The sequence below is a fragment of the Hypanus sabinus genome, chromosome 13, assembly GCF_030144855.1.
Source record: "Hypanus sabinus isolate sHypSab1 chromosome 13, sHypSab1.hap1, whole genome shotgun sequence".
NCBI classification, from domain to species: Eukaryota; Metazoa; Chordata; class Chondrichthyes; order Myliobatiformes; family Dasyatidae; genus Hypanus; species Hypanus sabinus.
Window position 1 is genome coordinate 39,714,001 of NC_082718.1, and position 25,493 is coordinate 39,739,493.

The following is a 25,493-nucleotide window of genomic DNA, read 5'->3' on the forward strand; positions in this document are numbered from 1 at the left end:
AGGCTGAAAGTCAAGATAAAAAAAACCCAGACTTGGAATCATAAAGGTAGAAACCTCATTCAGAATAACTTGGAAGCTTTAGTAGAAACTAAACCATTTAAAAATCAAATAAGTTACTGTATTTATCAGTTACATGCTCAACATTTAGAGCCCTTGCAGATAAGGGGCATCTTAACTTTTGGAGACGATTATGAAATGATAGCAGATCTAACACACATATATAACACAGAAAGAACACAATAGCATTCACAAAAAAAACACAATAACAAAGACCAACAAACATCAAATGTGCAAAAGAGAACAAATCATACAAATTACCAAAAAAAGTAAACAAATAATACTAAGAACATGAACTGCAGAGCCCTGAAAGTGAGTCCACAGGCTGCAGAGTCAGTTCAGCCCTGAAGTAAGTGAAGGTGGTCCAGGAACCCGATGACTACTGGGCAACAACTGCTCTTGAAACTGGCGGCATGGGGCCCAAGACTCCTGCACCTCCTGCCTGATGGTCATAGTGAAGAGAGGAAGATGAGTTAAACGGGCAAACTCGGTGGTCTCCGGTAGTGTATCTTGGCCAGCACAGAGTAGTGGGGTTGAACATCGGTTCATTTTCCGCTCTTGGACACCAATGCTTTAATCCAGCTTGAAGTCCATCCCAGCCATCTCTTCCGCAATTACAGCTTAACTTTCTCTTCTTCACAATGCCATACCTGCATTCTTGAGAACAAACTTTGCCAAATCCTTTAGGAGATCATAAAATCACTAGCTTGTTTAGAAAGTTTGAAAGTATGTTTCTTAAAGGGAAACTACAAGCTGCAGATTGCAGTGATCACAGTTCAGAAGAAGCACTCACTCAGTGGCTATCCATGGCCTCCTTTATGGTTATGATGAGACAAAACTCAGCTTGAAAGAGCAACACTTTGTATTCCATCTGGGTAGTCTCCATCCTAATGGCATAACCATCAATTTCTCCAACTTCCAATAATTTCCCTCCTCTTCCCTCCTTCTCTCTTTTCCATTCCCCATTCTAGTTTCCTTCTCATTCATTTTCTTTTCCTCATCTGCCCATCACCTCAATCTCGTTCCCCTCTTCCATCTCTTTTTTTCCATGGTCCACTTTCTTCTGCTATCAACTCTGCCCTTCCAACTTCTTACTTCTTTCTCCCTCCCCTACCCACCAACCTTTCCCCTCTCCTGGTCTCACCTATCACCTGAAAACTTGTGCTCCTCCCCCACAACCCACCTCGCTTTTCTGGTTTCTGTCCCCTTTCTTTCAAATCCTAATGAAGGGTCAGAGCCCAAAATGTTAACCATCTATTTCATGTTCAGCACAGCTTTGGGGGCTGAAGGGCCTGAATTAAGTTTATGATATACTGCTTGAAGCTGAACACAAATATAATTTCAGACTACTTGTATCACACAAGAATTTGAAGAAGCAAACTTTTAATGAATATCATGGTTTTAATTTTCATCTAAAACTCTTGTGTTGATGATTTTCATTTCTACTTAGTGTCTGAGGCTTCTCACTTAAGTGTCCAATAACAATCAGCCAGCATTGATGGATTCCAGTTGCCCTGATACCGTTTTTCCATGACTGCAATGTCCTGGTGAAACCTTTCATCATGCTCATCAATGACAGTGCCAAGACTTGCAGGGAGGAAGTCTAAATGGGAATGCTGAAAATTAATCTTCAGTGACATGTTCCACTTCATGTTTTTGTATGCTGGAAGTAGTTTGGTGTTCTATAGCAGCCAAGAAAATTTTCAACAACATCCTTGAATGCCTTCCATGCAATTTTCCCCGGTTCCATGAGAAGTTCTTCAAATTGCCTGTCATTGATGACCTGTTTGATTTATGGTCTAACAAAAATACCTTCCCTAATCTTGGCATCAGTTATTCTGGGAAACATCCATCTGAAATATCAAAATCCGTCACGGAAATGTATAGCCTTTCTAAAACCTGTCCTGCCATACAGCATCCGCCTTGCCTAAGCATGCCCAGGCATGCATGGACATGAGAGAAAATTTTTCAGCTTACATTGTGCATGACATTTTAATTGACCTGAATTATGAACTGCAATAACAAATATAGGTAATTTCAAAAAATAAGTGGTGCATGATAGGGAAATTCGATAGTGATTTTCATGATCAGCAGCCCAAAATCCTTAAGTTGTATTCAAAAAGTTCAAAGGAACATCTAAACAAGCCTGATGCATTTTGGAAACAAGGTCTGTGGACTGATGAAGTTAAAGTAGAACTTTTTGGCCGCAATGAGCAAAAAGGTATGTTTGGAGAAACAAGGGTGCAGAATTTCATGAAAAGAACACCTCTCCAACTGTTAAGCACAAGGGTGGATCGATCAGCTTTTGGCTTGTGTTGCAGCCAGTGGCACGGGGAACATTTCACTGGTAGAGGGAAGAATGAATTCAATTAAATACCAGCAACTTCTGGAAGCAAACATCACACCGTAAAAAAAAAGCTGACGTTGAAAAGAGGATGGCTTCTACAACAGGATAATGATCCTAAACACACCTCAAAATTCACAATGGACTAACTCAAGAAGCGCAAGCTGGAGGTTTTGAAATGGCCCTCACAGTCCCCCGACCTAAACGTCATCAAAAATCTGTGGATAGACCTTAAAAGAGCAGTGCATGCAAGATGGACCAAGAATCTCACAGAACTAGAAGCCCTTTGCAAGGAAGAATGGGTGAAAATCCCCCAAACAAGAATTGAAAGATTCTTAGCTGGCTACAAAAAGTGTTTACAAGCTGTGATACTTGCCAAAGGGAGTGTTACTAAGAACTGACCATGCAGGGTGCCCAAACTTTTGCTTCAGGCCCTTTTCCTTTTTTGTTATTTTGAAACTGTAAAAGATGGAAATAAAAAATAATCTTGCTTAAAATATTAAAGAAATGTGTCATCTTTAACTTTATGCCTTTTGGAAATCAGGTCATCTTTTACTCAATTAGCTATTCACAGTAACAGAAATTTTGACCGGGGTGCCCAAACTTTTGCATGCCACTGTATTTGAAAAATAATTTTTGAGGGAATATGTGGGCAAGTGTTGTTACTGCAAATGTTAACACAATAATTGATCATGTACTTATTACAGTTTAATGTATAAGTAGCTTGAACAGTTCTAATTAATCAGCTTAGAAAAACAAAATTGCTTTCATCATAATACCGTTTTGTCAATGTCATCGATTGCCAATGAAAGTAACGGACCTTTCACCGTTTCACATTTGTTAAGATTCTTCAGATTTTCACAGAATGAAAAAGAAACCTTACTTAGAAAATATTTATTGCCAAATGTTGAGATGACAGATGTTAAAATTCCCCATATCTTTCCAAAAATAAAATCATTATTATTAAGGTATGATTCACCTGAAAGAAATTTCTATTTTGAGTGAAATACTCTTCTCGATCAAATGAGTCCATGAGAAGCAATAATCTTTGACAATAAAGGTAATCTCCTGGCAATCTAGTTGTAATTTCCTGTTAGAATCATCTGTAAATGTATGTGTCATTAAGAAATTTGAAGAACTTATATCCAATATATTCTAAAAAGCATTACCAAATGAATAACATTGTTTCCAATTTCAAATCAGAAATTAGGTATTTCTTCATTAAGCAAGCAACATAAAATTACATTTCAAATGTCACTTAGTCAATGGTAGGACCTGTCACTGAGTAGGTATCAAATGAGATTTCTAAAGAACATTATAAGTTTGGATGAGACACAGACTGATGCAAATGTAATGTGAATGGACAAATACCAACCAAATTAGATTCAATGAAACAAGGAAAAACAGATGAAGATACAAACTTTGTGGCCGTGTTATCTGATGTGACAGCATTGCTGCAATTAAGATAATGAAAATTATTTACCAGTTAAACTGATCACAAGGAGGCAATACAGTTGATAGATCCTGAAATTTTATGGTCACCTGCGCTCACTACTCCCTACCTACTACAGGCCTGCACATACCAAGCCCCAACAAACACAGAAGTTCTGGCTGGAACAGGCATCACAACAGCATGGCTGATGTTGATTGCAAAATATCTATTTCCTTTTGTCAGTCATCAGCAAATGAAGCCAGTTCAGAGTTGAGCTTCTGAACTGCCAGACCTGGGATTTTTGCAATGTGAACTGAAATCTCGAAGGAGCAGGACCGGTTTTAGCATGACGAATACAGGCCAAACTGAGGTGGCAGAGCCTGGGCCGGAGAGCACGGAATAAGCCAAAGTTTGACTGATTTAATTGCCATGCTGTATTGGAAAAGTCGGGTATGGGCTAAATTGAGGTGGTGGGTCCAAGAGTTGAGAGTGCATCAAAGCGGCAGGGCCTGGGTCCAAGAGAGAGGAACGACCTGACGTTTACCAAATTTAAGTACCAGGCCAGATTGAAAAAGTCAGGGTGTTGGAGACAAGCCATTTCAGCTCGCTGCTCTGCGACATTTACTCATCTCTGTGCTGAACTAAAGCCTACAACTAACAGGCTCCTGGATGGGCTGTGACTAGCTTCATGGCTATGGACTTACTTCTGTGAACTTTAGTTCTGAATGATATTTGCTTATTTTATTGTTTGCATGGTTTGTTTCTTTTTTTTTCTAAACATTGGGTATTTGACCGTCTTTTTTTTTAAATGAATTCTATTGGGTTTCTTTGTCTTGTGGCGGCCTGAAAGGAGACGAAACTCAAGGTTGTACATACTATACATACTTTGATGATAAATGTACTTTGAACTTTGAGGCAGCTCATGCCTGCATGCAGCAGGACATAGACAACATTAAGACCTACACTGACAGGTGGCAAATAATAGATGTGCCATAAAAATAGCAGGCAGTGGCCACCTACAGAAAGAAAGAATCTACAAGAGGACGTCTGGATATTCTGAGGTTGCCATCGCCTAGAGTCCGCTGTTGCTCTTTTAAGAGTGCGTGTGTCATAATTCAAAAGAATAATCAGCTGGAGTGGCCACATAAGCAGCAACCAAAAGAATGACATCTCCTGACTTCCCAAGAGCTTTCTACCATCTACAAGATACAACTCAAGAACGTGATGGAATATTGTTTGCATCCATAACGAGTTTTTATTAAGTCTGACATCATCCTGAATACAGCAACTCACTTGATGTTGCTCAAGCATTAACTACCCAAAACATTCAGTCACTCTACCGCCAGAGCACGATAGCTTCAGAGTTGATACCTACTGCAATTATTCACCAAGCCACAGTAAGTGTATGGGACCCCACCAACTGCACCTTTTCTGCTTGGTCACACACCACTCGCACTTGTAAATATTTTGGTGGTTCTTCATCATTTCTGGGTCTAAATCTTGGAACTCTTCACTCAACAGCACTATTTTGCCCACTGCAGTGTCAAGCATTCAAGGTTAGGAGATGTCAGAAACAGCTGGGAATGAAAGGGTAACAATCTCTCTACTTCAGATAGTGATGGACTATGAAGAATTTAAAGTTATTGACAATCATCTTGAATGTTACAAGATAAATGAGGATGCCATCATTGAAAGCATTGTATGAAGACGGTCCATTCTCTGCACTAGGTGTCTGCACTAATTTTGTTCATTTATAATCAATCAAAATAGCACAGCAACATACATTGGATGAATCCCTCTGTTTATAACTATTACAAAAACTGTATTATAGTACAGTAGTGATATTGGTAGTATTCATTTAAATAGATAATTTGTTATTCAGTTAAATAATACCTTTTTAATGATTTCCATGAAACTGGCTAATTGGGTCAAAATATACTGGTCCTGATGTGTCCCAATTAACCAAACCCTCTGCATGTATTCTGCTTATTGTATCAGCCTCTATTGAACATCAAGACTTCTTTAAATATACAGTTGTATAGGTGGAATTACAAATTTCTCCTCAGTCTTTACTTGGTATTCATGAAATATACAAACCAAAATGCATGTTTAAAAATAAACTTTCTGCTTTAATGAGTGATAGTTTTGATTATTCTAAAGAATTGCAGTAAGAATGATGATCACTAAATGAAAGACGAAATTGAAATGGAACTTAAATTGATTGCCAACACACTCAGGTTTAAAATACATCTCAATGGAAATATATTTCAGAAGAAAGTAACAGAATATGGGCTATATAAAATCTAAAATTTAAAGTTTATTTCATAATTAATCCAAATTGTCTGCTGTTTTACATCTTGTCCAAAACCGTTCATTCTAATTAAATTTTTGATTGTGATTCAATATAAAAAAATTCTCTTCTGCATTCCAAACTTATTGGTTGGAACAATTAAATTATGCAGTAGTTAAGCCCTTAACATTGTAAAAACAAAAATGCTTAAACATCCCTACAACATGAAGTAAAAGAATTTTTCATTTGTCTATATTTACTGGATTAAAATGTTATTTATAAACCATAGTGTATTACAACTGTTCCCAGTTGCCCAGTAAGTCAATAAGAAAAAGTAAACCAAGATTAGACTGTAATGAGTTGTATGCATTGAATTATTTGGAAGTAGTAAAAGCTGTTCAGAGAAAATTTGGCTGGTCAAGTTACAGCTTTAATAAATTATTGTAGCTAATGAATATACAGCTTTTGAAAAGAAACTTGGTAGCATAATTTAAAATAATTCAACAATAAAAGATTTCCTGCTACAATGACAAAATGAACAGCTCCCAGCAGTAATGTGATTAAACTCAAGGCTTGAAGTCATGACTGAGAATGAAGTGAAAAGATTGCCTGCATATAGCACTGTGAGATTGGTAGGATAAAGAGGCTGGTACATTATAGATGGAACCAGATAGCAAGCAGATAAATGATAAATAGAACTAACTGAGTGATGGAGGGAATGGGAGGGAGTAAAAAAGTGACAAGAAAACTAGGAGAAAAGGTAAATATGTATATGGGAGAACACCTGAACTGTGGGTTACATGAAATTAGAAAATTCACCTGTTTGTAAGCTACATTTTATAAAGCCACTGTGCTACTTTCCACAGCTACTGCATAACATTTTAACTTATGGTTTAAGGTCGCGCTACTGAAGCTGGATGACAGTTTACTGGTAAATCATAAAGCAAGAAATACAATTAAATACTTTATTAATATAAACACTTTTCCAGTGGAAAACTGTGGTAAACTAACACCACAACCAACGAAGAACCAAGTGAAGGCGAGACTGACTTGAGGGTCGAGGCCTGTGGATACGATGCAAAGTTGGAGCGTGGTCAAGGCACATTTGAGATGGAGTAAGAGTTGGAGCAGGCACAGAGGAGTTGGATCAGAGACCATCCACCTAAACCGAGAACAAGGTTGAATCAATCTGAGGACCGGGCCGATTTGGGATGGTCAGATAAGGGCCGGAACGTGGTGGCGGGGTCCAGGCCCAGAACGTACCGATGCAGCGGGGTACATCGGGTCCTAGTGTGGGGGGATGACTCGGAGTTTGGACGAGTTAAATACCAGCTCAGATAGACTGAAACGGCAGAGTGCCAGGACTGGAAACAAGGGTCAGGCCACTTGCTGCTCCACGATGTTTACACCGCTCTCTGCAAGCCGCAGCACTGAGGCTGAGGCTATGCCCTGCTATGGCTGCTAGGGGCTTCGTGTCTGTGAGCCTTGCTACGATTTGCCCCGCTGTGTGATGAACTGAAGCTGAGGCTATAGGCCTTCCCTGGCTGTACCAGGCTTCATGTCTATGGACTCACTTTGGTTCTAAATGCTGTTGCTTGCTTTTATTGTTTGCGTGATTTGAGATTCTTTCTCTTCTCTCTCTCTCTCTCTTCCACTCCCCTCCCCCCTCCCCCATGGTCTTTGTTTAAAATTGGGTTATTTTGAGTTTCTTGTATGGCTGCCTGTAAGCAAATGAACCTCAAGATTGTATAATTTATACATACTTCGATAATAAATGTACTTCGAACTTTGAACTCTCCTTCCCTTTCCCACATCAAGCTATCTTTCCTCTACCTGAGCTATTGTAATTGGTGTGATTTATGGATTGGACTTGTTGTTAGAGGATCCTGTACTTCATGGCATTTGTATTTCTATGTTTTGATTACTCATCTTTTTTATTGCCATTCTGCACGATATTGATCTTGGCGGACTGGCTCTGCAATCAACGCACAGCCCAGAACTAAGTTAAACGGAACTGAACTAAATTGAACATTCCTAGAATCATTCAAGACCTCTACAGTTTTATGTTTAATATTCCATGTGTTATTGCTCTTTTTATGCTGTTTGTGTGATTTGTTGTTTTTTTTTTGCACATTGGCCATTTAATGTTTTCTTTGAATGGATTCCATGGTGTTTCATTGTTTCATGTTTGCGGGAATATAAATCTCTGGGTTGTATATTGCATACATACTTTGAGAAGAACATCTTGTATTTCAGGTAATCTCTCCCTTCAGTGCTCTCCTCCCACACCGATTTCTGTCCGTCATTTAGTTTTTGCCTCCCTCTGTTCATCAATTCCATCTTTCCCATACCTGGTTCCACCATTCCATCATGCCTCCCCCCCCCCCCCCCCCCCCCCATTGGGCTCAAGCTATGACCCACCAGCAACTATCACTACCAATCCACAAACTCTTTACGTAACACTATGTACTGGCAACATTCCTGTTCCCTCTCAAACTTGATGCAGAGTCTCAACCAGGAATGTTGCCCTCCATAGATACTGCAAGTTCTTCCAGCATTCTGCTTTGCTCTTTTGGTTCCAGCAGCTGTAATTGTTTCTATCTTAATATCAGGAATGTTCTTTAGACTAGAATTGTACAAGGTTACAAAGAGAGGGAGAAGCTAATCAATGTGATTTCTGAAAACATGAGTGAGAATTTTAAAATAGAATTCTTGCTGGATTGAGAAACAACGTAGGTACATCTGCATGGGGATGACAGCTAAATGGGACTGTGTGAGACTAACATAAAAAGTAGTCAATAACGATCAAAAACACAAGAGATGCTGCAGATGCTGGAAATCCAGAGCAACAGACACAAAATGCTGGAGAAACTCAGCAGGCCAGACAGCATCCACAGAACAAACTGTCAACGTTTCAGGCTGAGTTCCTTCTTAAGGTCTAGAAAGCAAAGAGGAAGATGCCAGAATAATAAGTGGGGGGGGGGGGGGGGAGGAAGAGATAGGAAGATACCTACAGGGTGATAGATGAAGCCAGGTGGGTGGGAAAGATAAAGGGCTAGATAAAAGGAATCTGACAGGAAAGGAGAGTGGATCATGGGAGAAAGGGAAGGAGGAGGGGTACCCAGAGGAGGTGATAGCCAGGTGAGGATAAGAGGTAAGAGGCCAGAATGGGGAATTCTGAAGAATTCTGAAGAAGAAGAATGAAGGGGAAAGGAAAAATTATTTACCAGAAGGAGTAATCGATGTTCATGCCATCAGGTTTGAGGCTACCACAACGGAATATGAGGTGTTGCTCCTCCATCCTGAGAGTGGCCTCATCATGGCAAAAGAGGAGATCTTGGACTGAAATATTGGAACGGGAAATGGGAATAGGAATTAAAATGGTGGACACCAAGAAATTCCACTTTTGGCTGATGGAGCAGAGGTGCTCGACAAAGCGGTCCCCCAATTTACATTGGGTCTCACCAATCGGGAGCACTGGATACATTAGATGACCTCAACAGATTTATAGGTGAAGCACTGCTACATTTGAAAGGACTGTTTGGGGCCCTGAGTGGAGGTGAAGGAGTAGGTGAATGGGTGGATGTAGCACTTTTGCCATGTGCAAGGACAAGTGCCCTGAGAGAGATTGGTGGGGAGTGACAAATGGACAAGGAATCATGGAGAGAGCAATCCCTAGGGAAAGCAGAGAAGAGGAGGTAAAGGTATGTTGGTGTTAGGATCCTGATTCAGACGGCAGACATCACAGAGAATGCTGTGTTGGTTGCAGTGGCACAAGGAGTGGTAGATGACGACAAGAGGAACTCCAGCCCTGTTAAAATGGCAGGAAGATGGAATGAGTGCAGATGTCAGGGAAATGGAGGAGATAGAGGTGAGGATGGTGGAGGAAAGGAAATCCTGCTCTTTGAAGAAGGACTTCTGTCATGTACTGGAAAGGAAAGCTTCATCCTGGGAACAGATGCAGTGAAGGTGAAGAAACTGAGAAAAGGGAAGAGCATTCTTACAGGAGACAGTGTGGGAAGGGATATAGTCAAGATAGCCATGGGAATTAGTAAGTGTATGAAATATATCAGTAGACAACTTGCCTCTAGAGATGGAGACAGAGAGATCGAGAAAAGAGAGAAGGGTATCAGAAATAGACCACATGAATTTAAGGGCAGGGTGGAAGTTGGAGGCAAAGTTGATAAAATTGTTGCTCAGCAGTCATCAATGTAGCAGAGGAAGAACTGGGGAGCATTACCAAGGAAGGCTTGAAATGAAGACTGGTCTTTTAGCTAACGAAAAGGCAGGCACAGCAGGGGCCCATGCGGGTGCTTATGGCTACCTTTTGAGACCAGAGAAAGTGGGAGGAGCCAAAGGAGAAATTGTTGAGGGTGAGGACCAGTTCGGCCAGATGGAGGGTGGTGGTGGGAGAACTGGCTGGATCTTTTGTTGAGAAAGAAGTGGACAGCTTCAAGGCCTTCTTGATGGCTGATATAATTGTACAGGGACTGAACACCCATTGTGCAATGAGGCAGTCAGGGTCAGGGAATAACTATCAAACTATTTAGTTGATAAATGACAGATTCACAGAGTGTCAATGGCAACACTGATTTTTTCTTCACAATAAGAGACAAAACACACCACATGCACACATACTGCTGGATGAAATTAAGTATTTATCTGATAAATATAAATCAGCATTGCACAAAATATTAACAGTGAATGTTGGAAATACTTTGTAGATCAAGTAAGTTTGTCACAGTAGAAAAAAAACCATAAAGGTTAATGGAGTTCATGTTGTTAAACTGGGTAGTATTTTCAGTTTCTAGCTTAACATTATCTCAATTTCTGAGACATATATTCAAGATATTACCTGGTTAATACTTCTATATAACCTACTCTAAGGATACTATTTTGTATTGATTTTAATTTCTCACTCTTAAAACTATTCAGAATAACTCTTCCTATGAATTCAACTGAGGCATAGCATCAGCCACAACCTTACTGAATTCAGGGCAAGCTTGACTAACCTTTGCCTGCTTGTATTCTATATGTTATATTATTAAAAAGACAATAAAGTATTGGGAGCTGTCAGACAAAGCTCCTAAAAGGCAAGAACTTCACTAATGAAAAAAGTGTCTCAGGTACAAAACAAAAGAAGAAGAAAAAAACATACACAGATCCTAGCAGCTGGGCATTAGCAAGAAGTGTGAAAGGTGTCCTCAGGAGCAAAATCGAATCTAATCATTTTATAAGTAAAGGAAATAATGGGTATATTTCAGTACAAGAGGAATGCTGAATGCTATGCCTTCCAACAAAATTAGTGACCTGCCTCAACAATTATGTACTAAATTGTTATTGACTGTTTATCTGGTCAGTGAATTATACCCAATACTCGTCATTAGGGATCCAGAAAGTCATGAAGCACAGGATCCAGGGAAACTTGGCAGTGTGGATTCAGATTTGCGTGCCCACAGAAGGCAAGGTGTGGTAGCAGATAGAACATACTCTGCTTGGAAGTTGGTAACCAATGATAATCCCAGGGATCTGTTCTGGGACCCCTGCTCATTGTGATTATTATAAATGAAGGTGGGTTGGTAAGTCTATAGATGGTACATATGTTGGTGGGATTGTGGATGGTTTAGAAGGTTGTTGTACGTTACAATGGAACACAGGCAAGCTGGGCCCATAAGTGGCAGATGGAGTTCAATCCAGAAAAATGTAAGGTTAAACCTAAAGGTGGAGTTCAAGGTAAATGGCAGGATTCTTAGCAGTGTGGAGGAACAGAGAGATCTTGGGTTCCACGTTCAATGATCCTTAAATGTTGCTGCCCAAGTTGATAGGGTGATTAAAGAGGTACATAGAGTGTTGGCCTTTATTAGTGCGAGATAGAGTAAGGTAATGTTGCAGCTATATAAACCTCTGGTTAGACTACACTTAGAGTACTGTATTCAGTTCTGGTCACTTCATATAGGAAGGATATAGAAGCTTTCAAGAGGGCATAGAGGATTAGGGAATGCCTTATGTGCAAAGGTTGAGTCAATTAGGCTTTTTTCTTTGCAGCAAAGGAGGATGAGAGGTGACTTGATGAAGGTGCCCAATATAATAAGAAGCATAAATAGAGTGGACAGCCAGCATCTTTTTTCCCAGTTCAGCAGTATCTAATACCAGAGAACATCCTTTTAAGGTACATAGAACAAGGTTTAGGGGAGATGTCAGAGATAGCTTGTTTTGAACACAGAGAATGGCAAATGTCTGGAATGAACTGCTGGGGCTACTGGTAGAGCCTGATACATTAGAGGCAATTAAGTCACTTAAGACACATGGATGAAAAAAAATGGAGAGTTGTGGGTTATGTAAGCGAGAAAAGCAAGATTGATTGTGGAGTAGGTTCAACGGTTAGTACAACACCATAAGCAAAAGGCCCATACTGTGCTGTCCTATCATAAGTTCTATGTTTAAGGCCTTACAGGTAACCAATTCTAAAAATCAAACAAGAGATTCTGCAGATGCCAGAAATGTTCAGCTAAACACAAAATGCTGGAGGAAATTAGCAAGACAGGCAGCATGAAGAAAGGAATAAATAGTTGTCATTTTGGGCTGAGATACTTCATCAGGACTGGAAAGGAAGAGGGAAAAAACTTGCTTTTTTATTTTAAGAAAAACATGACAGAGATGATATATTATTTTGTCTGTTCACAGACTCTAGGTAAATTCTTTGCTGGAAGGCATCAAAATTGGTCTAAAGGTCAAAAGGAATCTAGAAGTCGTATATTCATAAATGTTGTTAATTTGCACATATGCCATGGAGTTTTATGAGAAATTAGCCTTATTAGTAGACCAAGGTGAATCCAGAAAATATAATTTACTTGATGTACTTCAAGGATGATTAAGTCTTAAAGAATTAATGGAAATGAGCTGGCAAAATTGGAAATTGGCTTAAAAACAGCAAACAAGGTTGATGAGAACTGGACAGCATTCTGCCTGAAACTAGCAAAACTTAATAGGATAATATTCTCAGTCCCCTGTTATTTGCATGATAAATTTATACAAGCTGAAACAGGCAATTACAACGATCGAAACGTTATTGATGATGCCAAATGATGTATTCAAAAGAAATGAGTCAGTGCAAGAGTCCAGAGTTGAAAGAGAGGAGAACTAAGGAAAGGGAAGAATTGTTGAGAAGTGCAGCTGGGTGGGGAGAAGGTGGTGGTGGTGAGGTAGAAGTAGGTCAGCTAAGGAAATGGGGTAAGATGTGTATGTGTGTGCATGTGTGCAAGTTCAAAATTTATGCAGCTATTGCCTTGGCCTTTCTTTCTACTTTGTCTGCCAATTCATTGAGTAGCTGGTATCCAACAGTCACTCATGTTAAAGGAATTCATGCACAGACACCACTCACTCCTGAGAATTGCAGTGAATGAGAGAGAGCAGAAGCATTAAAGGCAATTTGAACACAGTGAATTTGAGTCAGCAATGACAGATCATTTCAAAGGACCTGTCCTGGGCTCAGCAGGTAAGTACAATTACAAAGAAATCACGACAGCGCCTCTACTTTCTTAGGAGCTTGCAAAGATTTAGCATGACATCTAAAACTTTGATGAACAGTATGTGGTGGAGAGTATATTAACTGGATGCATCACAGCCTGCTATGGAAACACCAAAGCCCTTGAGCAGAAAATCCTGCAAAAAGTTGTGGATATGTCCCAGTCCATCGAGGATAAAGCCTCCTCATCATTGAGCATGTCTCTATGGAGCATTATCAAAGGAAATCAGCATACATCATTAGGGTCCCCCATCACCCAGGTCATGCTCTCTTCTTGCTGCTGCCATCAGAAACAGTTTACCACCCCTCCACCATCAGGCTCGTGAATCATTCAACTTCACTTTTCCAATCATTGAAATGTTCCCACAACCTATGGACTCACTTTCAAAGATTCCTTATTTCATGTTCTCAATATTTATCGCTTATTTATTTATTATTATTATTTCCTCTTTCTGTATTTGTAGTTTATTGTCTTTTGCACACTGGTTGTATGTCTACTGGGTGTGGTCTCTCATTGATTCTAATATGGTTCTTGGATTTATTATGTCTACCCCTAAGAAAATTAACCTCAGTTGTATGTGGTGACATAGATATACTTTGATAATAAATTTACTTTGAACAGATGCTTGTATATTTGAATAAACTACAAGTACAAATTAGACTTGACCTCAAATTTTACTAAGATATTAGGATTACAATGCGAGGGAAAACTAAGGTCTGCAACCACCAAAATAGCTGCTAAAATCACAAAAGTGGTTAAGTGATTTTCATATTTATGACAGCACCAGAGATCCCTTTAGTTTGATGAGAGAAATAAAGTACAGCCACTAAGGAAAATCAAAAGTTCAAAGTACATTTATTATCAAAGTATGTATACATTATATAACCTTGAGATTCATTTCCTTACAGGTAGCCATGAAACAAAGAAACCAAAAACAGCATAAAAAGACTGTCAAACACTCAAAGTGCAGACAGAAAACAAATCATTCAAACAATACACACAAGCAAATAGCATTCCAACTTGAAGTGCACGAAGAGTTTGTCAACAGGCCCTTAGTTTAGTGCAGAGCAGAGCAGCGAGCTGAACGGCTCAACCCTCCCCTTGGGCCCCGACACCCCGGCCTTTTCAATCTGGTCTGGCACCTAAATTGTCGTCCAAACAACAGTCTTTTCACTTCTGGGGATGGACTCCAACACCTTGATTTAACCTGTGCCCAACCTTTCCAATTCAGACTGCCGTTTAATTTGATCAAGCCATGGTCTTGCTTGCTCTCTGCAACTGGCCTGCTGCCTTGCCTTGGTTCTACCACACCAAATTGCCTCCAAGTCCAAAGGGAAGTTACAGACTATTGCCTGCGATGATCATTCGCCAGAAAAAGAGTGATTAACAAAGTATTTAGTTGTTTTCCTGGTTTCCTTAGCCACCAACAAGAAGACACTGAGATTCACCAGCACCATCTTAAACCGGAACTCCACTCCAGACAGAAGGCAATCTTCAGAAACTCACAGAATGTGTCACAAGTTACTGATCATAATGTTCTGATTTGTGAAAAATTTGTGAAATGTTTTGCCCCTCTAATACCCTTCAAAAATCTCCCTTTTCACCTTTAAACTGCTCAGGAATCCATGGGCTGTTCAAAGAATATTGACCTCATACTCTGGTGCTTGGGAGGGAAATCAAAAAAAAAATCAGATGGTGGATATCTGAAACAAAATCAGATTGAGATGCTTTCCTCCCTTCTAGGGACTTTCCCCAATGAGATCCAATGTAAACTTAAGGAACACTATCAATTCCATATGGCACATAGTAGGCTTCTGAACTCAGATTTTCCAACTTGAGCTAACGTCCTTCGCTCTTTCTTTATTGAAGATCTGAATATTTCTACCATCTATCATTCTGCCTCGGATTTTCTTCTTTTCCTTTTTTTCTTTTGTTGTATATTCTATCCTGCTGAGCACATTCCATAATCTTACCATTGGCAACACTTTATATGGAGAAGACCTTATCTGCCACATTTATAAATCTGGTCTCACCCCATCAAAGATTTTACCCTTTGTTCTACTATCCCTCTTCTCTGCTAACTAAAAATAACTTGTTTTCTCTCTGCCCTAATTCTGATATGTGATCCCAGGTACAAAAGGAAGTTTTCTTTCTCGAGCAGCTATCTGACTGAGTGCATTTGCCACTTTCTGCCTTTGTTTCACTTCAGATGCAGCTCAGAACAATGAATTGTTTCTCTCCAGAATCAAGAATCCATGCATCAAGATTTTCTTTTAAAATGCTTCTGTCAGTTAAGGCAAAGTTGAAGCAGTGAAATGTCACACTACACCCGTACCAGTCACTAAAGTACTCCTTTCTCTCAAGGCACTGAACTATTCCTTCAATGCAGCAGTGACTACACTTCAATAGAACTTCATTGTCTATGAAGAACTTTGAGATGATAGAAGACCATGCCTTAAAGGCAGACTTGCTTTTTATACCTATTTGTAATGCCAATTTAAAAGTGTTTTAACTTTTTCCATAAAAGATAATACACCTAATCTAAATAAGTTAATTATTGTCTCCACATGTTCCATGTAACAAACAGCTATTAAATGTGCTTCCAATTCTACATCAATGTTTATGTCAAGTCAAAAAATTAGTAACATCTAATTTGGTCAATTAACGATACATACAAGGTACTATACTTAAAGCAGTTAATGCTTTTCAAGGAATCATGCAACTGACGCAGGTGCTTCATAAGAGTGGGTAATGGACTGTAAAGAGAAGATGAACTCACCTGATAGGTATCCCATAGCCGGATGGTACACCGCAGCGGGAGTTCCCTCATCAACAAATTATTCATCCATCGAAAAGCAAACTGCAGGTATTCAACTTCTGCCTGTTGTAAGTGTTTATGTACTTGTTCTGCAAGGAAAAAATTTCAACTTTTTTATGCTGTTCACTCATCATATCAAAACTACAAGTCTGATGTAAATTTATTTATTTATTGAGAGACAGTACAGAGTCAGTCCTTCCAACTCCTCAAGCTGCAACACTCAACAACCCCCAATTTCATCTTAACCTAATCATGCAACAATTTACAATGACCAAATAACATCCTTTGGTACATCCTTTGGACTGTGGGAGGAAACCGGAGTTCCCGGAGGAAACCCCCATGGACACGGGGAGAACATTCCTTACAGGAAGTGGCCAGAATAGAACTCACTTCGCTGGTTCTGTAAAACGCTGTGCTGACCGCCACGCCACTGTGTCGCACAAAACTATGTGTTGAACACCAAGATGTACTATTATTCTCCACATGTTTAAAATTAGAGACATATTCCTTTTTATTTGCATCCTTTTTCACTCTTGCTATAGTATAGCAATACCCTGCTGCTATCTTGCTCAAATGAGCATGCATCTAGCAAGAATCATGGTAGCTGCCAGCAGACTCTTTCACTGCCAAAGCATCATACCTTCTGATATTAAGCAATATACACACGCTCTGTCTCCACAATGTATTATCACTCTCTAGTGATAAAGAGCAGCAGCCCAGATTAATCTTTCTCCTCCAAAACCAGTGGCAATTAGGTCAGATTTCATCTCCCCTCTGCCATGAGCTCATTTATCACACTGAGCAGGTCAAAGGATTTTTGGTCTGTATAGCTTAAATACACTAGCTGTCACCATTACCTAATAATTCATCAAGGGAAAAGAATTAATAATTGACTTTATAGCTTGCATTTCTCGCTTGCAATTACATAACAATTCCACTCATTGCTTAAATTGGTTTCTTTGCTTAAATCTTCCACAAATCTGTTAAGATTGAAGTGCTCTGAATTCAGCTTTTAAAGTGCCCACAACCTTGCTTATAATTATGGCAATACACAAACCTTTGGCACTGCATAAAAACACTACTACAGATGACTTTCTAGCTTGCAACAGAGAAAGTCTCTCAACTCACATAATTAAAGAAACAAAAATATATATACTGTTAAATAAGTAGGAGAATAGCAACTAGTTAGCAACTAAAAAAAAGTTATTTTTTCTCTTTCATTTCAGGTTTAAATTTTCATGCACATTTATGCTCATAATCCAATTGTTATTAAGGGTGGCACAATAGCATAGCGGTTAGCATAATGCCAGAAGCAAGATCAGGGTTCAATTCCCACTGTGGGCTGTAAGCAGTTTCTATGCTCTGACTGTAACCGTGTGAGGGTTTCTTCCATGAGTTCCTGTTTCCTCCCACACTCTACTGATGTATGAGTTAGGGTTAGTAAGTTGAGGGTATGCTCTGTTGGCTTCGGAATCATAGCAACACTTGCAGGCTGCCCCCAGCACATCCTCAATGCAAATAACACATTCAACCATATGCTTTAAACATGAGAAAGCCTGCAGATGCTGGAAATCCAAAGCGACACACAAAAAATGTTGGAGGAATTCAGTAGACCAAGCAGCATCTATGGGAAAGAATACAGTCAATGCTTTGGGCCGAGACCTTTCATCTGGACTGGAGAAAAAATATCTAGTCTTGATAAAGGATCTTTGCCTGAAACATCAATTGGATTCTCTTCCATAGATACTGCCTGTCCTGCTGAGTTCCTCTAATATCTTGTGTGTGTTCTAAAAACAAATAGATTGCACACATTACTGTCAACTACTGTCTGTTACCAAAATCTTGCATGAAGTTTAATTATCAATTAAATATTCAATCCTTAAGATATGAATCCACGTTTTAAAAAAAAATTAACACTCATCCTCTATATTCTGCCTTTGGTCAATTTGGTGCCACAAGCCAAGTCCCAAATTTTAATTCTAATTCTTTCATCCAAAATGCTCCAGAAATGGTGAAGCACCAATCACCATATCAATTTGGATGACTATATTTCATCTCAACTCTCCTTAGCATTCTTACCATTAGCTTTTTTATTCCTCAACTGCATACATTGACCTTAATCACATTCCCACAATGTAGTACCTAACAATTAACATTTCCTCAACTTACAAACATATTAAGGTTAATGCAATTAACATTCCAGAACACTGACAACACAGTGATACTATCGTGGAGAGAGGGCAAACAGGAAAGTTTTTATTCATCAATCTTTCACTTGCAGAATGAAAAGAGCCCAATCACCTCACAATTCCAATCCACTTATTTTCCAATTGTATTGTCTGGCATTTCATACCATTTTAGAAATCAGAGCCCACCAAAATGAGATCAATGGCTTCTAACATCATCTTCACTGTATGATCATTGTATGTCATAATGAGCCTTGCCTTTGATCAGGGTTTGGTGATCTCAAGCCCAAAACATCCTTTTATGCAGGCAAGGCATCTGTTACTATGGTAATGATAGCACAAACAGACCCATCATTTCCAGTTACCTCAAATGCTTTCTAAGTTTCTTACCTTGTGCTCTGTTAATTAACTCTCCTCATTGCCCACATTCACTTGAAACATTGATCACACAACATCATCTCCTAATACATCACTACTATTAGATTTTTATGCTCCATGCCAGTCCTTGTTTTAACTCAGGCTTCTGGTTACCATGGAGACAACCTTGGAGGTTACGGTGGGGTTATCCTTGCTGCCATAGAGACCATTCTGAAGCTAGTTACATTATTTCTAAACGCATTAACACAGAGTGGTCTGGTCTTGAAGTTCTTTGTGATTATGTGGGTTATCTCTTAGAGGGAATTCAAGTAGACTCCTGCTTCTTATCCCATGCTGGTAGTGTAACTTATTTGGTGGGACAGAATTACATTTCTGTCATACGATAGATAAACTATATGCCATAATATGAACATAAGACATAGGAGCAGAATTAGCCAATTTGGCACATGAAGTCCACTTTGCCATTCGATCACAGCTGATTTATTTTCCTTTTCAACCCCATCCACATGCATTCTCCCCTATCTTTGAACATCCAACCCCTTACTAATCAAGGAGCTAACACCCTCCGCTTTAAAAATACAGAATGTATCAGCCTCCACAACCATCCATGGCAATGAGTTCCACAGATTCACCAACCTCTGGCTAAACAAATTCCTCATCTCTGATCTAAACAAATGTTCTTCTACTTGAGGCTGTGCGCTCTGCTCCTGGACTATCCCACTATAGGAAACTTACTCTCCATGTCCACTCTATTAAGATCTTACAAATTTTGGAAGGTTTCAAATGAGATCTCCCTCCATTCTTCTAAACTCCAGTGATTAGAGCCCAGAGTATTCAAACACTTATCGTACATTAACCCTTTCATTCCCAGGATAATTCTCATAAACCTCCTTTGGAACCTCTTCAATGTCAGATAAGAGGCCCTAAACTGCTCACAATACACCAAATGTGGACTGACAAATGCCTTATAAAACATCAGCATTACATCCAAGTTTTCTATTCTGGTCCTCTCAAAATGAAAACTAACATTGCATTTGTCTTCCTTACTACTGACTCAACCTACAAGTTAACCTTAAAGTAATCCTATATTAGGACTCCCAAGTCCCTTTACACTTCTGATGTTCTGATTTGCTCCCCATTTAGATTTTAATCCATGCCTTTATTCCTTTTAACCACATGCACGCTCATTCACTTTTCTACACGGTATTCCTTCTGCCACTTCTTTGTCCATTACCTAATCTGTTCAAGTCCCACTACACACCCCCTTGCTTTCTCAACACGACCTGCCCCCCAACCTATCTTTCTAACATCTCAAACATGGGCACAAAAACCATCAACTCTGTCGTGTAGATCACTAAAAAAAATATTAACTATATTAATAATAATATAAATGTGAAGCATAACGGACCTAATATGACCCTTGTGGAACACCACTAGTCATCAGCAGCTAACTAGAAAAGGCTCCCATTTATTCTCACTCTTTGCCTTCTGCCAGTCAGCCAATCTTTTGACATTGCTATTTAACTTTCCTGTAAATGCTATGGACTCTTATCTCGTTTAGCAGCCCTGTGTGGCAACTTGACAAAGGCCCTCTAAAAATCCAAGCAGCCAACACTTACTGACTCTCCTTTATCTATCCCGTCTGTTATTTCCTCAGAGTACCAACAGAGTAGTCAGTCAAGATTTCCCTCTAAGGAGACCACACCAACTTTAGCTTACTCAAAAACTTCATCCTCATAGACTCTAAAATCTTTCCAACTACCAAAGCTAGGGTTTTTGGCCTATAATTTCCTGTCTTTTGTACACCCCCGCCCCCCCAACCCTTGCTAAAGAATGGAGCAACACTTGTGATTTTCCAGTCCTCCAGAACCATTTAGAATCCAATATCACTGCTAATGCCTGCACAATCGCTTCAGCTACCTCTTTCAGAACCCTGGGGTGTAGTCCACCTAGTTCTGATGACCAGATGGACTACACTCCATTACTATATATGCCAGCTATTCCAATATGTAATGCTTCCAATTAACCACTTCAATACCTTGAATATTACATCCAATGCAAAATTACCTTCAATTCTAATGGATACTGCAAATAAGCAAAAATCTTGTATTGGTTTGCAATAACATTACTAAGAGAAAACAATACTACAGATACTTAAAACCTCTTCTACAACACATCACCATGTTTTTCAGAAATACTGTACTGTGCTTATAATCTATGTAAGTAATAGAAGGCACAATGAATGGCATTCTTTACAAAAAGAAGCTTTTCTTTCAAAGGCACAAAACAGGAAATAATTATTAAGCACGAACCTCAGTCAAAATTCCTTTTTTAAAATTAGACAATTCAGTTAAAGCTAAAATACAGGCAATATATGATAGGGAGTACGTACTACTTTAAAATATATTAAAAATAATGTGAAAATTCAAAGGTTCATAGTATGTATGCAGAATACAACTCAGTGTTTTGTCTTCTTTAGATAGCCATAAAATACAGAAAACCATAGAAGTAGTTATAAGAAAGAAATCAATTACCCCACAGAAAGAAAAAGCAACAAAAAAAAATGACCAAGGTAAATGATGCACCGCATATTCTGCAAATTATTCATTCATCACAGAAGAACACAAAAAAGTAACTTTGTCCAATCCGTTCTGATGCTGGGGACTAAACATGAGGCACTGGAAGTTCAAATACTATCAATATCTTAGCATAAGTTCTCTGTGCAATTATCAGAATTTCATCATGGATAAAGTCCTGAAACTAGGATTACCACAGATGCTCTAAGACTGAGGAAATGGAACAATTGGATCTACAAGTATGCAATCACTATTATTTGTTGAATTAGCTGTGAATATCAGTACCAATGGAGTATCTCCATCGATCAAATAGCGTTACAACTTTGTCAATAATCCTGCAGTGAACATGAAGCAAAATTCAATCATAGACTATTACTGTGTACAAGATCTCAGGGTTAAATGTTCTTTTTGCAGAAAATGATTGACATTTGTGACACGCTGCAAGACATAATGCCAGGTATATAAAATCTGATATAATTACTACAATTAAGAGGAATATAAATCGACACAAACAGAAAAGAGTGGAAGGACACCGAGCTAACATGGTCAAATAGAATTAGTGTAGATGCGGGGTCACAAACTGAGATCCATGGACCCCTTGTTAATTTAGGGGTCCATTGGAATAAAAGGGTTGGGAACCCCTGGTGTGAGTGGACACAATAATCATTTAGGACAGTGTGGGCTAAGGGGCCCATTTCTGTGCTATATAGCTCTAAACAAATGTCAAAGTAAAATAAATTTCAGCTGAAAAGGTAATTACCGACAAATGATCCAGTAATAATAAAACTGACTTCATTGACAATATTTATGGCTCAATAAAAGCAAAAATAAATCATCTGAACAAATATGAACAAGCACAGGGCAATTTAGAAAAAATAACTACTCATGGAATTGTCATCTTTCAGCTTCAAAACACTTGTGCCAAGTTGTCACAATAGCATCCTGGAATCTCCAGAACATAGACTTAAACATCTACATACATCACAAAAGTCTGTAAAGTTGTCAAAATGTATCAATTACCATGAAAAAGCCATAAATGAGTCAGCTATTAATGGTCACTTTACAACTAAATTAAAATGTCAAAAAAAATCCTAAGGTTTCTGTATTTCTGGTTTAGTGAGACTTCTGAAAATCATAACATGTTATTTCTTCCACTAAATGTAGTTTAACCAATAGACATTAAATCATTCACACTTTAAAGATATATACAACAGAATATGTAATAAATCACTATTTTATTTAGTTGCTTTTCTGACTGCACTAGAATAACAGAATACTTGGATAATTATCAGTAACAACACAAGTAACAAATAAACCTGTTTTCTTTGCTGTAATCGATGGACAAGATATTTAGCTCGCTCTGTAAATAACAAATTAATATTTGACATTTCTTCAAAAGGTACTCTATTTTTCCCAGCGTCAGCATCAGTAAAGAGAACATTTGCACAAAACTGTCAATTGTAACAATAATTAAAGCATGTTATCTTATGGGAAAATAATATCCAATCAGAAATATATTCCTGTTTAAACTTTTAAATCATCTTTTTGTCAAAATATCAGACAAAACTATGTGAGGCAAGTGCAACAAATTCAAGATTTTTACCTGCTTCTCTTTGTTAAGTAGTTTAAGGATTATTTAACTAATATATATATATATATATATAGCATTGTACTGTTGCCACGAAGTGAACAAATTTCACAACATATGCCAGTGAGATTAAACCAGATTCTGAAAATTTTCCTATTTATATCTTTAATAATGGAAATGTACAGATGTTTTAATATTAAAAGGAGCTATTATCATCTTAAATCATACAATTCCATTTCATAATGCAGAACCTATACAAACTTTTAATGGAGCAACTTTTAACTATTTGATGACATACTTTAAATAGACATAATAAAAACAATTAATAATATATAACCAATCTATATTAGGTCATTGGCACTTACAATTCTTGATGTTAGAATAGCCAAAATAACCTTTACTATTAATTTAGTAATGTTACAACTTTTAATGCATAAAATAATAAATGAACATTTGAAAAAAAATCCTTTTAAAATTCACCCACAAAGTCTTACCATGCTACAAGAACAAGCTATACCTAATCTATATTACAATTTTAAAGTACCAGCGCTTAGTCAAAACCATAGGTTCTTGTCAATTTACTCACAAAACTAACTTAAATTTCAGTGTTAAATTCAGAAATTATTAGATGTTAACCACTTAGTTCCATCAGGACATAGTTAACAAATTTAAAACCCAAATTACTTTTGCGACAGGATGGAGTCTTGCAATTAAAATTGCCACAACAACAAATGAAACATCAAGGCATGTTTAACACTACTGACATAATCACTATTCATAAATAATTGTCCCAATTAATCCCAATAATTGTATAGTTATCATTTGTAAAAAAAATAAGCTGGAGGCATTCAATGATACTAGTAGAAGATTTTCCCAATGTCCACATTGTGGCACATAAAAGAACTCAGGATCAATAATGTTTGTGGAAGCTAGAATATTTCCCCAGAAATAAATAAGCATTTCCAAGTAATTTTGACTTTGGTGAATATTCTGAAACTCCTCAGGAACTGACAGACCAAGAGTGTTTTTGTTAATATTACAATTACTTCAAAAATACACCAATATCTAGAATAGACATTATATTTGAAAAAAAACTTTCCATCAGATATAATAGTTTTAATACCAGTTCTACTTCTCAATAACAAGTGGTAATTCTTTTACAGCCAGTGATAATATCATTTGATGCACTGGGAAAGATTATTATGCAGAACACAGAAAACACAAGATTATAATTGCATGTTTTACACTTGCTGTGGTGTGAGATAATAGGAGCCTTAGAGATTTATCAAATGTTCAAAGAAATGCATTAAGTGCCGGTGTAGTAATGGTTTTGTGAACACCTATATTAGATCTGGGAACATCTGCATTCAGCTGCAGAAGTTACCTGCTCAATTTCCTCATATGTTTTGCAATAACTTCAAAAATGAACATACTACAACTGTTCAAAATAATACAAATTTCTCTTAAAATGTTGGTCTTTATCTTTAAATAAAGCTCATGAAATCTGGAGTAACCCAGTTTTAATCTTGACCTCTGGGGTGTTGCCTGTGCACATTTTGTACATTCTCTTGGTTACTGCTCAGGTTTACATCAAGTGCATGTCTCCTCCTATATCCTAAAAACATATGGGCTGATAAGTTAGTTGGCCATTGTAAAGTTGACAGGAATAATTGACATGCAGGGCAGGGGTTAATGGGGTAAATGAATTACTCCATGTGTTGACATAACCCCATTGTCCAAAACTGGAAGGTCTGAATACCCTCTTGGTTTGTAAGGAAACAGAAATTTCTTCAATACAGGTTTCCCCTGCTATCCAAAGGTAGAGATGAAACTGTTTGTAAGCCAAAATGTTGTAAAGCAAAGAAGGAATTACCATTAATTTATATGGGAAAAATTTTTTGAGCATTCCTTGACCCAAAAAATAACCTACCAGATCATACCAAATAACACATAAAACCTAAAATAACACGAACATATAGTAAAAGCAGAAATGATATTATAAGTATACAGCCTAAATAAAGTAGAAATATTGTATGTACGGTGTCATTTCACTTATCAGAATGGGGAAGACAGCGTGCCACAATCAATTTTGAGAAAAAAAATTGGCACGTACACACATTCGCACGTACATGCCTATGCACGTACACATATGTGCACACAACTGCCCACACAAGGCTTCACAGTCATGGTAGTCTTTCTCAGGGTAAACATGGGTCTAAAGCGGGCGTCTTTTTCTCGTAAAAGCAAAAATCCTCTTTGGTTAGTGAAAACAGGTACTAATGAAGGTCTTTCGTAACA

General features: G+C 38.2%; 1 protein-coding gene across 3 annotated transcripts in view; it reads right to left on the reverse strand.

Annotated features, from left to right (window-relative positions):
* tbc1d22a (TBC1 domain family, member 22a) overlaps window positions 1-25,493 on the reverse strand; it is a 281,299-nt gene that overhangs the window by 91,660 nt on the left and 164,146 nt on the right. For all 3 annotated transcript variants that reach the window (XM_059987463.1, XM_059987461.1, XM_059987462.1), the window contains one exon: window positions 16,429-16,556. In XM_059987463.1, coding sequence (XP_059843446.1) covers window positions 16,429-16,556 — 128 coding nt within the window. The remainder of the gene's footprint in view (window positions 1-16,428; window positions 16,557-25,493) is intronic.